At 39.5% G+C, this 14885-nt stretch overlaps 1 protein-coding gene across 2 annotated transcripts in view; it reads left to right on the forward strand.

The window, feature by feature from the left end:
• KIAA1671 (KIAA1671 ortholog) overlaps window positions 1-14885 on the forward strand; it is a 215116-nt gene that overhangs the window by 79467 nt on the left and 120764 nt on the right. For both annotated transcript variants that reach the window (XM_073672915.1, XM_073672907.1), the window contains 2 exons: window positions 3049-5835; window positions 8644-8766. In XM_073672915.1, the coding sequence (XP_073529016.1) occupies window positions 3049-5835; window positions 8644-8766 (2910 nt within the window). The remainder of the gene's footprint in view (window positions 1-3048; window positions 5836-8643; window positions 8767-14885) is intronic.

Genomic DNA, 14885 nt, shown 5'->3' on the forward strand with positions numbered 1-14885 from the left:
AAAAATACAGAAAAATCTTTAAATGAGAAGGTGTGTCCAAACTTTTGGTCTGTACTGTATATATATATATATATATATATATATATATATATATATATATATATATATATATATATATATATATATATATAAATATATAAATATAATATATATACAGTATAGACCAAAAGTTTGGACACACCTTCTCATTTAAAGATTTTTCTGTATTTTCATGACTATGAAAATTGTACATTCACACTGAAGGCATCAAAACTATGAATTAACACATGTGGAATTATATACTTAACAAAAAAGTGTGAAACAACTGAAAATATGTCTTATATTCTAGGTTCTTCAAAGTAGCCACCTTTTGCTTTGATGACTGCTTTGCACACTCTTGGCATTCTCTTGATGAGCTTCAAGAGGTAGTCACTGGAAATGGTTTTCACTTCACAGGTGTGCCCTGTCAGGTTTAATAAGTGGGATTTCTTGCTTTATAAATTGGGTTGGGACCATCAGTTGTGTTGTGCAGATGTCAGGTGGATACACAGCTGATAGTCCTACTGAATAAACTGTTAGAATTTGTATTATGTCAAGAAAAAAGCAGCTAAGTAAAGAAAAACGATTGGCCATCATTACTTTAAGAAATGAAGGTCAGTCAGTCTGAAAAATTGGGCAAACTTTGAAAGTGTCCCCACGTGCAGTTGCAAAAACCATGAAGCACTACAAAGAAGCTCGCTCACATGAGGTCCGCCCCAGGAAAGGAAGATCAAGAGTCACCTCTGCTTCTGAGGATAAGTTAATCCGAGTCACCAGCCTCAGAAATCGCAGGTTAACAGCAGCTCAGATTAGAGACCAGGTCAATGCCACACAGAGTTCTAGCAGCAGACACATCTCTTCAACAACTGTTAAGAGGAGACTTTGTGCAGCAGGCCTTCATGGTAAAATAGCTGCTAGGAAACCACTACTACGGACAGGCATCAAGCAGAAGAGACTTGTTTGGGCTAAAGAACACAAGAAATGGACATTAGACCAGTGGAAATCTGTGCTTTGGTCTGATGAGTCCAAATTTGAGATCTTTGGTTCCAACCACCGTGTCTTTGTGCGACGCAGAAAAGGTGAACGGATGGACTCTACATGCCTGGTTCCCACCGTGAAGCATGGCGGAGGAGGTGTGATAGTGTGGGGGTGCTTTGCTGGTGACACTGTTGGGGATTTATTCAAAATTTAAGGCATACTGAACCAGCATGGCTACCACAGCATCTTGCAGCGGCATGCTATTCCATCCCGTTTGTGTTTAGTTGGACCATCATTTATTTTTCAACAGGACAATGACCCCAAACACACCTCCAGGCTGTGTAAGGGCTATTTGACCAAGAAGGAGAGTGATGGGGTGCTACGCTAGATGACCTGGCCTCCACAGTCACCAGACCTGAACCCAATCGAGATGGTTTGGGGTGAGCAAGACCGCAGAGTGAAGGCAAAAGGGCCAACAAATGCTAAGCATCTCTGGGAACTCCTTCAAGATTGTTGGAAGACCATTTCCGGTGACTACCTCTTGAAGCTCATCAAGAGAACGCCAAGAGTGTGTAAAGCAGTCATCAAAGCAAAAGTAGCTACTTTGAAGAACCTAGAATATAAGACATATTTTCAGTTGTTTCACACTTTTTTGTTAAGTATATAATTCCACATGTGTTAATTCATAGTTTTGATGCCTTCAGTGTGAATGTACAATTTTCATAGTCATGAACATATAGAAAAAGCTTTAAATGAGAAGGTGTGTCCAAACTTTTGGTCTGTACTGTATATATATATATATATATATATATATATATATATATATATATATATATATATATATATATAATATACATACATACTAAACCACAAAAGATAAAAAGATGATCAATTCGTAATGTACCAATGTAAATGAGCCCTAATAAGGGAAATGGTGTTATCGCTAATTGTCAGCAATGGGGTATCTCGCTATAGTGGCAAGGGGACCACTGCTTCTATATAAAATTGTCCATGGAGCCATGCCATGATGGCTATTGCTCAAACAATAGATTAGCTGATTTTCAGATTCCACTATAAACCTGCCTATCTAGCTCTGCTAAGCAGGACTATTATGATCTGTGGTGGCATAGTTGTCACTAATGCCAAGAACCTCAGGTAAAACAATAGAATTGGTGAAATTAAATGAGTTATTTGGGGCTTGGGGTTCATTTTCCTATTGGGCTGAGAACTTGCCGACAGGTAGTTGCTATACTACCTGCTTGTTTTAATCTGCGAAGATCTCTCCCAGCTCAGGCTGCAATTTTCTACTACTTTTGACATCACGTTAACATGGGCAGCGCCTTCTCTTCCATTCTGCTATGTTGGCGGGGAGTCCCTGCCAATGTCATGCTAATTGTTACCCAGCTCCCTGCAGTTAGGAAGTGGGGAGCCGGCTGTCAATCAGCATGGCAACGGCAGTGACGCCCCGTCAACACAGCAGAGTGGAAAAGAAGACACTGCTCTGTTGACGTGACCTCGCCGGAAGAAATAAAATTGCCAGCAAGAGTGGTCCAAGGCAGAACAGGCAAGTAGTTAATAACTACATGCCTAAAAGGTTTTTAGCCCAATAGGAAGAAAAAGTCTAATCCAGGGAAACCCCTTCAATGTTGTCCTGTCACCTTTTCACTTAGTTTGACATTTTTGATGTCCTCATAAGTCTAAGATTTTTGGTGAATCCCCGTCAAAACAAATCTCATATTTGTGGTCCACTTATAAAAGAGTAATTCTCCCAAAATAAATTTTCTTCATATAAATAATGATTATTCTAATTCAGATGCTAAATATACTCCTAGTGGGTTTGTTAGTCCACCGAAAGGTCAATTGAAATTCTGAAATGTGGTTTTAATTATTAAAGTCCTTGTAAAAACAACAAAACTTCTTATAAAGCTAAAAAATTCAAATATGCACTTTCTATGCTATAGATTAACGTTTCAAAATAGTTTGAGTGGGAATAGACAGTTTCATGGCATTATGAAAATAATATTAAGGTTATTACTATTTTTTTTTCCTCAGGATAAAAAGGAACTGGAAAATAGTTCAATATTAGAAGAAAGAACATTCAGACCAAGAAGGTCATTCAGAAGAAATAATGAGCCTATAAAAATAGAAGACAGTACAGATGTTCCAAAAGACAGAAGACAATATAATTACAGAGATAGATTATATAATGAAAAAAATGAAGCATTTGAAGAAAACAATATGAATCCAACCCAAGTGGACGAAAGTGTGAAAACTGTGAAAGCAACCTTATTTGAGCACAATGTAGAAAGGCATAATGCTCCTGAAATATATCACTCAGGAAATCTTATAACCACTCAGCCTTCCAAAAGTGCTGTCATATCTGAAGGCCTACTGGCCAAACCTGAATCATCGAGCTGGTCAGACTGGTTAACTGGTGATAATGTTCAATCTGTCTCTCAAAGTCCAAAGGACCTCAGAATGAAAGACAATCATTTTGGTGAAATGTATCTTGACACAGTTTCCTCTACTGATGTTGGAAATTTACCAAGAATGACACTTCAAAACCTTAAAGTTGATGAGAACAAGAGAGTAGAGCCAAGGTATGAAGTTGTCCAAGCCACTACTGAAAGAGTTTTAAGTGAATCTATTGAAATGGCACCCGAAGACAAAGCAGTGACTCTTCGATCTCGACGATCTTTTCACAACAGAGATCGAGATCTAGGCAAAGATATGGATGAGCGTGAAGGGATTAGTCTGCATAGAAGTAAGAGTGAATATTGGAAAAGAAACGCCCTTAGTAGTCCTCAGGAAAACTCCCAAGGCAAATTTTATTCTAGAGGCACTGATTTTTCTTCTGAAACAAGAAATTCCTCTACAACCGAGAAAAATGAAATGTTAAATACACCATCTGAAGGTTTTTACAAAACAGACAGCATTTTTACCAGAAAAAACAAAACGTCAACTAGTGTCACAGACTTTGAGGGTGTTCAAGAGAAATCTTTTGAATCAAACAACCAGAAAGAAAAGCAAGAACATACAGTTGGAAATAACTATCCAGAATATTCGCATTTTGGAACTGGTTTAAAAAGTAAGGGAGAAATAAAAACCTCATTAAGAAGTTTCAGTCAACAAAGTGACCAGTCTATAGGGTCTCGCAACTCAATGAGAACAGATTCAGGAAAAGACATTAAATCCGTGAAGGAGGATCCATCCATTGTAAGTCTAAGAGATGATGTCAATTCCCAAATTAAAGGATATAAAATGCAGCCATCATTTAATCAATTTCATCCTCAAGGATCATCAACCAGGAACATCAATAAAGAGTCAAATGACTTTACGAATATCATGTTCAATACGGAAATTGAGCAAATAAAGAAAGAATTAATCACTCCTAAGGCTAAGAAAGAACCTGATAGCTTTTCAAAGAAAGACTTCAAGGAAGAATCTAAAGGAGATATTATGTTGCTAAAAAGTAATGACTATTTTCAAGATAGAGAAAAAGTCAGTGATAGGACATCTGAACTATATAGATTTGAGCATGATGACATGATCACTGCTGCTAAAGACCTTTCTCCAATAGATAAAAAAGCAACATATTTTGCAGTAACAGGTGTGGATGGCAAAAGGCAGGGGAAAGATTCTGAGAATCAGATCAGCAGTAATACTAGATTAACATCTGACGAATCTTACTTTAAGCGCAGTGGGAGAATGGGTATTACAAACTCAAATTCGGATTCTTACACTCAAGAAGTAAAAAATGCAGAGAAGGATATAGGTACCTCACATTTATCAAAGGGATTTAAAACAAGCAAAAATGTGCAAGTTCTTCAAGAACATTTGATAGAAAAGCCAGAGAAGGCACCAGAACGACACCGTGTTATTGATATCGATGCTTTGCTCAAGAGACAAAAGCGGAAGTCAAGTATAGATGATAAAGGTCCATCATATCTAGATGGTCAAACAAGACCTTTTCAGAAATCAAATTTGATAGAGTCAGAGAACACTCAAGTGTCCAATGCCAAAGGATCTCCCGTTAAACTTGATGAGTCATATAAATCTAAAGTTTTGGACATTGATTCTTTTATGGCCGACTATAATGCCAGTCAAAAAAGGGATAAAGAAAACCAGGCCAGAGATGACCATGATGTTAATAAATGGGAAAGGTCAAGATCTTTTAGGGATAATGTCTCAAAAGGTTGGAGAGATCCCTCAGTTAGACATTTTACTAATGATGAATTCAGTAAGTATGAGGCTGTTGCATCACACTATACTTCACCTCAGGAAACTACCTCAACTAAGGATGGTCGTAAGCAAGGTCTGTCAAAATATTCTACACTTTTAGATAATTTTAATACTTTTTCAGAAGGAAGACATGAGAAAGATGTAAATAAAGAGAGAGAGATTGATGTCATTCTACCACGTCTAAATGACAGTCAGTCCACATTGACTTTAGAGTCCTCTGGAAGAACCTTTAACTATACAGCACAGTCAACACAATTCTTTGAATCAACAGCTACAGACCCGTGGACAACTTCACATGCGCCAGGCAAACAAATGCTAATAAAAGTGAGTGGTGAAGATCAAAATGAAAATAGGGTAGTAGCGCAAGAATCTGAAAGCTTTACACGTAGGGGATCTATTCCAGAAGTAAAAACACAACCACTTTCTGAAGGTAAAAAAGCAGCAAAAGCCAGTGATTTAATTAACATTATGCTGGAGAATAAAGAAAAGAGAATGGAACGACATCGCTCTAGGCAAAGTGTTCCAGTGGACCCTCCACAAGAGCCCAAAATGCACCGATTCGTGACTCAGCAAGAGTGGACGTATAGTGAAACCACGGTATGAAACAAGATTGTTGTCCTAGTCTGGGTTCAAATGTGTACATGTCATACATATTTTTTGTGGTAATGACATTCTAAAACGAAACTATAATTTTTTTTCTATTATATATCTAGAAAATGCCCTAATTTTTTGTGTAAAAATGTGACTGTTTCGATAGGAGTACTAGGATTTGGTCGTAAGTTTCTTCCTAAAATGTATCCAAGGTGTGTTTTATAAACTGTTCTTCAAAAGTAGCCATAGAATTTGTTACTGTATCAACTTGCTGGTTCTTGGAATGCTTGTTGAGTATGTGGATGAGGTTGAGAAGAATAGTTATCAATACATTTTATTATTCTAGAATTAGAGATCTTAAAAGAGACCCGTCAATAGGTCAGAAGTGGCCAGTTTTTGCTCTAATTTTATTCACCCTGCTTTGCTGAGTATTATTTTTTTTTTAAGTCCACCGTGCAGTCCTAGATATAAGGGCCTTTTTATTTATTCCTAGTTTTTACAACTTTTACCAATCCTCACAGGATTCTCTGTGGGCATGTGTTTAGGCAGCTCTGCAAAACTCACTCTTGGTAAAGGCCAGAAATTTTGTACTAAATAAAAAAAGTCTCCTATCGCTGGAATTTTATGGTGGATTTACAAAAAATATGGAATAATTGGGGGAGCAACGGGAATAAAATAAGAACAAAAACTGGCTTCTTTTGACTTGATAACAAGTCATCTTTAAATGTTAGAGCACGTGCACACATTGAGTATTTTGTGAGTTTTTTACCTCCGTATTTGTAAGCCAAAACCAGGAGTGGAACAATCAGAGGAAAAGTATAATAGAAACCATCACCACTTCTGGATTTCTCACCCACTCCTGGCTTTGGCTTATAAATACTCAGGTACAAAACTCACCAAACACTCAACGTGTGCACGTGGCCTTAATGTTTCTAAAGACTTCTTGGCCACTGGCTGAACTGGCTTGTAGCTTTTTAATCTGGATGGCTTGACTTTCCTTGGGATTGGGAATCATACCATACAATGGGATGGAAAAGCACAGGTGACAGTTACAGACCTTAAGGCTATGTGCACACAATGCAGAAATGCTCCGGATTTTTCCTGAGCGTTTCTGCATCTCCCTGGCAGAAAAAAACGCATGCGGATTGTACATGCGTTTTTCCTGCCAGGGACATGCGGATGTGAAGCGTTCTTCACTTGCATTTCTGCATGCGGGTTAACAAGCGCTTACCAAGCGATTTTAGCATCACTTGGAAAGTGCTTGACAACTTGGTCACACTATATAAATCCATGCAACCGGCATGGATTTATATAGTGTGACTGTAAAGAATGGTAAAAAATAAAAAAATAAATATATACTTACCTTCTGATGGCCCGCCGTGTGCTTGTGTCTGCTTGCCGGCAGCTCGTGGTAGATTTAAGGACCTGCCAACGTCAGCGGTTGCGTGACCCGTGACATGACAAAATGACGTCAGTACAGGTCCTTTAGTCTACCGCGAGCTGCTGGCAAGCAGAGACAAGGAGACCGGGGGCCATCAGAAGGTGAATATAATGTATATTTTTTATTTTATTCTTTTTTTTTACAGGTACTATGGTACCCGGGTCCGGAGGAGAGTCTTCTCTTGTCCTGACCCGGGTACCATCCGCACATTGAAACGCATGGATTCCGCATGTACAGATGCAGTGATGCGGAATCCAAGCGTTCCAATGCAAGTCAATGGCGGCGAAAACACCGCGTTTACGCAAAATAATTGGTAGGGCTGCGGATTTTTCCGCAATGATAATCCGCAGCGGAAATTTCCGCAGCATGTGCACAGCACATGCGGATTATCATTGGAGAACATGGCAGACCTTCTACCAAGCGTTTTTTAAGCGTTTCTGCAGCGGAATTGCCTCTGCGGAAGCGCTTAAAAAACGTATAGTGGGCACACAGCATAAAGGTTTGTTCCATTATTTTTCTACTGATAACCTATACATAGAAAAGGTCATCAATATCAGATCAATGGAGAGCCGCCACCTTCCCACTCTTTCGATCAGGTGTTCCCAGTGCCAACGGTGATCGAATGTTAGCAGTTGCTGAACAGCTCCGCCAACTGTGTAATGGTCACTCTTGGATCCTGCAAATCCACTCCTAAGGATTAGTCATCAATATAAGGGCTCACTCACACCGCCATATACATCGAATGAGTACTATCTGATTTTTTTTTTAAATGAAAGCGCTTGGACCAATGTTTTCACTGACTGAATGTGTCAGTGAAAAAAATGTGATTTCACTCTGAAATCTGATGAGACTCACCCATTCAAGTCTATTAGTGTGTGGAAAAAATAGGACTGCACTCTAATGACATCCGAGTCCAGTCTGATTTCTGCCGACTCAGACAATGGAAAGGATGGAGAAATTTCCATTCTCACATTGTGCTCTGATTCTCGCATCTGAGAGAAGCAGGTCACACTATGCTGAGTTTGATCCAAGTGTCTTTTACATAATCTGCCCGATTTCTTTCAGATGAGAGCACATACGGTTGTGTGACCCTGCCCTAAAAGTAGTGGAGCGACTTTTTTGGTTTGGAACACTTTGCTGCTGGAAATATGAAATAGCTTATAAATTGATATAGTGTGCTGATGCATGTTTGAGTGTGTGTGATTGTAATTATGGATGGAATATACTGATATAAAATATCTATATATTACACCTATGGTATAAAATGTTTTTGTATAGCTATATATGCTAGAGTATGTATATAGGCTGTATATATCCACACTTGTATGTGGTGCCATGATTTATGTAATAATTTACAATAACGTATTCTTTAGGAATTTTACAAAAAGGAAGAGATCAAACCGCGTTCAGCAAGACTACAGGAGAAAGAGCTAACAACAGATCTGTTTAGGAGGAAGAGTCTAAATCGGCACAGAGAGTACACAGGCTTAAATGAGGTAGGACTATTGATATTTTTTTTCTTATTCTTTACGAACTATCCTCAATAATGATTTTATATTTTTCAGTGTTTTGCCCCTCGCTCTCTCCAGATATGCTTATTTGTTTTTTTGTCACAGTTTTAATGTGTTTTACTATATATTATAATGTTGTTGAATCCTATAAAGTGCAAAGGAAATCGAATGCACTCAAGAAAATCTTAAAAGGAATGAAAATTTACTTTATTTACAGTAAATTAAATAAAAAAAAAGTTTTGTCATCTCTGGCCTTCTGCAGCGTCGGTTTGCACTCTTACCGCTGGCTCCTGTTTGCAGTACAGTACCGAGCGGCAGCCATGCACTGGTGATGGCGATAAGAGTACTTACTGTGTGACTATCGCGTGGGTTGGCTGCTTCAGTTTGTGTGTGCTCTCATCGCTGACTTCTGTCTGCAGTACAGTACAGTACCACGTGCCTGGCACAGACTGACTGACATCTGTAACGCTGAGCCGGCTGTCAGTCAGCGCCGAGGCTTGGTTACAGCCGACGATCACTATGCACTGAGCTGTGAGTGGCCCACCCCTTTGACTGAAAGCCTGAGGCTGCGAGAGGAATAAAGTTAATTTCCTCCCGGCAGTGGGGCTCTCAGTTCAGGTGCCGGGCAGCTTCAGAAAGCTATTAACCTATAGATTAAACCCATATCTTCAGGTTAGTAGTGTTTTTTTTACATGACCGGTTTCCTTTTACGTAAATGAGGCTGATCTGCGTTAGCGATAGTCCATGGGGAAGATTGACCGTGATTCTAGAAACAAGAATCAGAGAGATTTACTTAGTATTTTTTTCTTTCATATAACCCCTTCTAATTTGCTACGGTCAGACTTTTTTGATAGACAAGAGGTTTTTCATAGAAGACCATTTTTTTTACTTGCTAATGCTTTTAATAATTTTTTTTTTAGTGCAAGCCTCAGTGTGGTGTATATGATACTAAAAAGTGGAGATGTACCCTAGCATGATAAACTAGGTTGATGCTCATTGGTAGAGCGGATCGTGGTGGTTCCTAGCTAGATTAGCTGCTGGCAGGAGTACCCAGTGTTTGAGAAGGGATGATTTAAACTGGATAATCTATTTAATAGTATTGTACATATTTACTACTTTGGTTTGGATTGTCAGCTTATTGGGATATACTTCTAGCTCTGTATCGCTTACATTTTGTCAGCATGAATAGACCTCATCTAGATCAGGGATGTCAAACTTAAACACACAGAGGGCCAAAATGAAAAACTTGGACAAAGTCGCGGGCCAACCAGTATAATGGACCTGACATAGTGCTTCATACAGAATACTGGGCCCCCCCCATAGTGCTCCATACAGAATACTGGGCCCCCCCATAGTCCTCCATACAGAATAATGGGCCCCCCATAGTCCTCCATACAGAATAATGGGCCCCCCCATAGTCCTCCATACAGAATAATGGGCCCCCCCATAGTCCTCCATACAGAATAATGGGCCCCCCCCATAGTCCTCCATACAGAATAATGGGCCCCCCCCATAGTCCTCCATACAGAATAATGGCCCCACATAGGGTTGGCGGTTCTGGCTTTGGGGGCCAAATATGACCACCCTGTGGGCCATATTTTGCCCACGGGCCGGAGTTTGACATGTGTAATCTATAAGGATGATCAAGCACTAAATCACCAATTGACTGAGAGTAACAGGAAGGTAAAAATGATCTCCAAGAGCCTATCCCAATATGTAGTAGATGTAGTAATAATAATATTAGAACATACCTCCAATTGAAATGCAGTATAGTTCTTCTGATTCTCTATGATGCTTACCCCATGTGCAGGGCATTGCAGTAGCTTAGGTATCCACGGTTATGACCACTAACAGCTATATAACTGTCACTATGAGTTGGTGTAACCATGGATACCCTAAGCTACTGCAGTGCCCTGCACATGGGGTAAGCGACCTAGCGAATCGGAAGAACTAGACTACATTAGAGGTAATAGCTAATATTCTTATTACACCTACTACATATTGGGATAGGATCTTGGATATGGAAATACCCCTTTAAGTACAACGAGGAGGACGGTTTCACTTTAATTTTCTTCCTTGCACTGCACAGTACTTGCTGCAGGGAATTAGGGCTTGTTCTCATTACAGAGATCATCCTTTGAACTGTGATTATAAAACCAGGTCATAAATCAGAAGTCATCAGCTCACAGGCTCCGTTACTGCGGATCACACACATCTGGCCTTCAGGCTTTATCTGGCTGAAGATTTTAAAGTTCACAGCCAAGCCCTTTCTTTAACACCAGGCTGCTGATTTACAGAATATGTACTGACCCAATGTATAGTGTATAAAGGATTTCTTTCCATCAGTGACTTACTCTGTACACATGAATCGGTGGGTGAGAAGGAGCGTTGTAGGCTTAGGGATCAGTAATGCCTGGCATATACGTAGCCATTCCTATAGACTGAGGCAAGCACAATTTACCCTATAGCAATTGTGACTTCATGTTTGTTAAACTGCAATGAAACTATTTTCATTTACATATTACAACCACTGAAAACTGAGACCATGACCCAAGATGATGGCGGATTCACCCACATGTAACTATTTGTGCTCATTTTGGGAATGTCCCCATGTTACCTACATTATATCTCTATGACTTAATCCGGGACCCTAAACGAACAATAAATATGAATAATCAGGAATGTGTAAAAGGGAGAAATAGCATGAAATATATCTGAATTGGCTAAATTCTAGACTGAGGCTACTAATTCAGAATTCTGGTTTCTATGGGAGTTCAGATTAATGATAATGCTTAGTTATTCCCCTAACTTTCTATATCGATTGTAGGACTTTGTCTGTAACACTAGAGGGAACTATTCACCATCTCTGCCTGATGTAGCGGAAAATGGAGAAATTATAATAAAATTGAACACCTTTTTGCGGTTCTGATGAGTTTGCTAATATATTCTTATTTCTGAAATCACTCCCAACTGGTCATTCACATGCATGTTCAGTTCAGCTGAGCGTACATGTGTTCTGTATGGGGAGTGCAGAATAACCTGCTGCCGGCTCCTCTCTCTCCAGAGATAAAAAAAATGATTGTGTTTAAATTCAAAATGACCGATCCTTCCCTAGTCTGACTTATGATATTGGGGGACAGTAGGGTGGCACCCAGACATAATAGACTGTTGGATGGTTTACCAAGGGTTTACCATGCTTTACTCTAATGTGAATAGGGTCATTAAAGGGAATCTGTCTGCAGGGTTTTGCTACCACATCTAAGAACTGCATGATGTAGAGGCAGAGACCCTCATTCCAGTGATTTATCGCTTACTAAGCTGCTTGATGCAGTTTTGATTAATGTTAAACATTAAATAAAAATGTTTTCACTCCTGCGGAACTACCAGTTCTCTGAATGCTGAGCTTTGTTAACCCTGCCCACAACACTGATTGTTAGCTTTCTGCCTATGCACAGTGTACATAGAAAGCTGGCAATCGGGGGTGAGGGCGGAGTTATACAGAGCTCATGATTATGGAGTACTATAAGTCATCAAGTTTACTAGTCTCCTAGTGATAATCTCCTTTTGATAAAACATTGATTCTTATCAAAACTACACTAAGTAGCCCATCGTTGGAATTAAGGTCTTTGTCTCTACATTATGCTGCGCTCAGGTGAAAAAAATCCTGGTGACAGATTCCCTTTAAGACCATTCAGAACATTGGCAAGCCCACCATGTATATTTATGGGTGGTTGGCAGAGATGGCTATAGTCTGAACGTGCCATATACATTAAATAGATGGTGTCTAGATTGTTTGCTATCAGATAGTTGGCTGTTCCCCATGAAATTTGCTGGTTTAGAAGCTTTGATGATCTGTTTTTGTCCTCCGTTTAATTTATGGCATTCCACAGCAAAAATTCCCCTTAACTAGCCTGTAGCTTGTTGACAGAATCAAGGGTTAAAGTTGTTTTTTGGGCCGTGCAGCAGTTTCGACAGCGACTGTATGGTGTGTAATGCACACACTTGGGATTCTGCTCCAGACGTCGGCACATGACTGCTCATATGTGAATTGCATACTTGGCGTCACGTGCCGACTGTTAGGATTCAGCTTGATTCAGTCACTGCCCACTCTATGCATTTATTTAATAACTCCCTCATTTACAGAGATCTAACTATCTAACGAGTATCGGCAGTTTAGAAATAGTAACTATTATTATTTAATTTAGGAAATGCTCATTAGAGCAGCTAAGTCCTAATAATGGCAGTCTTATGCACCGAGTACCTTGGTGGTAAAATATTAATAGTACCATGGGTTGTGTGACCTAGTTCTGTCTGCTTTGTGAGGATACCACATAGCCCTTCTTAGAGTACATGTTCATTAGCAGAGGACAGGAGGGCCCCTTCCTTCTCCTGTGTGCTCCTGCAGTTGTCGTTTAGCTTAGTCCTAACCACATTTTGTGCTCTGATGTGCGGTTGCCTTTTTTCAGCGTTGCAGCTGTGGATGACATTGCAGCATGGGTTTTGTTGACAGTGGGAACCACTTTGTAAGTCACTTCCTGCAGTATCCACATGGTGGCAGTCTAAGCAGTAAAATGCTTATATAACGCAAAGCCCTCCGGTCAGATCTGAGCACTTGGCGTACAGCTGCATTAATGGGCAGTAACATCTCACGCTGTATGCCGTATTTTGGAAAATCTATCATTTTCGTGTTGCTTTTGACCAAAGATTGATATATGTAAGGTCAAATAAATTGCATTTGTGAGATTTCATATGTATGGAACAGTTTTTTTTTAGTCACAAAATGTCTGCAACAGGTTTGCCACGTATAACAGAATAGTTTTTAAAAAGCTTATATATGAAGAATTAGTAATGCCCACATTTTTTCAGTCCACGTCCGAAAAGGAAAATGTTCTTTAGGCTTTAAAAGAGGTTGTCTCATGTTATTGATCATGAGCACATGCCTCCCGGATTTCTGCTTCCCAGGGGTCGGTGGACTCCTGATTGCCAGTTTGGACCAACAGCTTGGTTGCATCAGTGGCCCAAACTGTGCACTCTCCGATGCTGCGAGCAGGGGGGTATTTAGCCCTGCAGCATCCGAGGCGCGCAGTTGTAAACACTGCTTACTTACTTGCCAAGGAGACCGATCACCTTTGCAGAAATGGCTGGTGACCTAGGCAACAAGTAGTAAGCAATAAGATTAAAAAATCTATCTGTTCTTGAGAACACAGACGATTTTTTTTTATAAGTATATTGAAAAGTTTCTTCTTGACAGAAAACTTTTTTTTTTAATTATATTTGGATGAAAGGCAAAAATATAATTGTAACAATGAGGTTTTATAATTGCCACTGCCCAACTCTGTGGTTTCTGGTCTTGTGAAATTCAAGATTACTATGCAATTTAGTTATTGGATTATCACCATTTTCTGGATTATTGAATGCCAGATCAAAGGGCCTCCATTAGCCATTGATGCATTAAGTGTAAAGACATACCATCTTCTTACTTTGCATTTAAATGGTCTCATTATTCAAACCTTTTCTAACTGAGCTGATGATGATGAAGATAAAGATAATCATTGAAACACTCCATCCCCTGGATCTTAGTTAAGACAGCGACAAATTTGTGTTAATCTACATTGTACTTCCTTTCCTGCTGATATGGCTTTCTAAGGCCTATATTTATTTTTATTTATTTTACTCACTTATATAGCGTCATTAATTCCACAGCACTTTACAGACATTATCATCACTGTCCCCATTGGGGATCACAATCTACATTCCTTGTCTTTGGAGTGTGGGAGGAAACCGGAGAACCCGGAGTAAATCCACGCAAACACGGGGAGAACATACAAACTCCTTGCAGATGTTGTCCTTGTTGGGATTTGAACCCAGGACCCCAGTGCTGCAAGGCTGCAGTGCTAACCACTGAGCCACCGTGCTACCTATATGTAATTATAGCCCATTTACTGTATGTGTTTCATATTAGCGGCGTTTATTTTTGTACTATAGAATAGTCAAAAGAAAAATTTACATACACCCTCTGATTTCTATGGTTTTACATATCAAGACTAGTGTAGATCGAGCACTGTTGGCATGCTCGGTACTCAAATCGAGCAGGTCGGAAGCTC

Source organism: Phyllobates terribilis, unplaced genomic scaffold, assembly GCF_046119375.1.
Source record: "Phyllobates terribilis strain yellow unplaced genomic scaffold, ASM4611937v1 Scaffold_1__5_contigs__length_1240528914, whole genome shotgun sequence".
NCBI classification, from domain to species: domain Eukaryota; kingdom Metazoa; phylum Chordata; class Amphibia; order Anura; family Dendrobatidae; genus Phyllobates; species Phyllobates terribilis.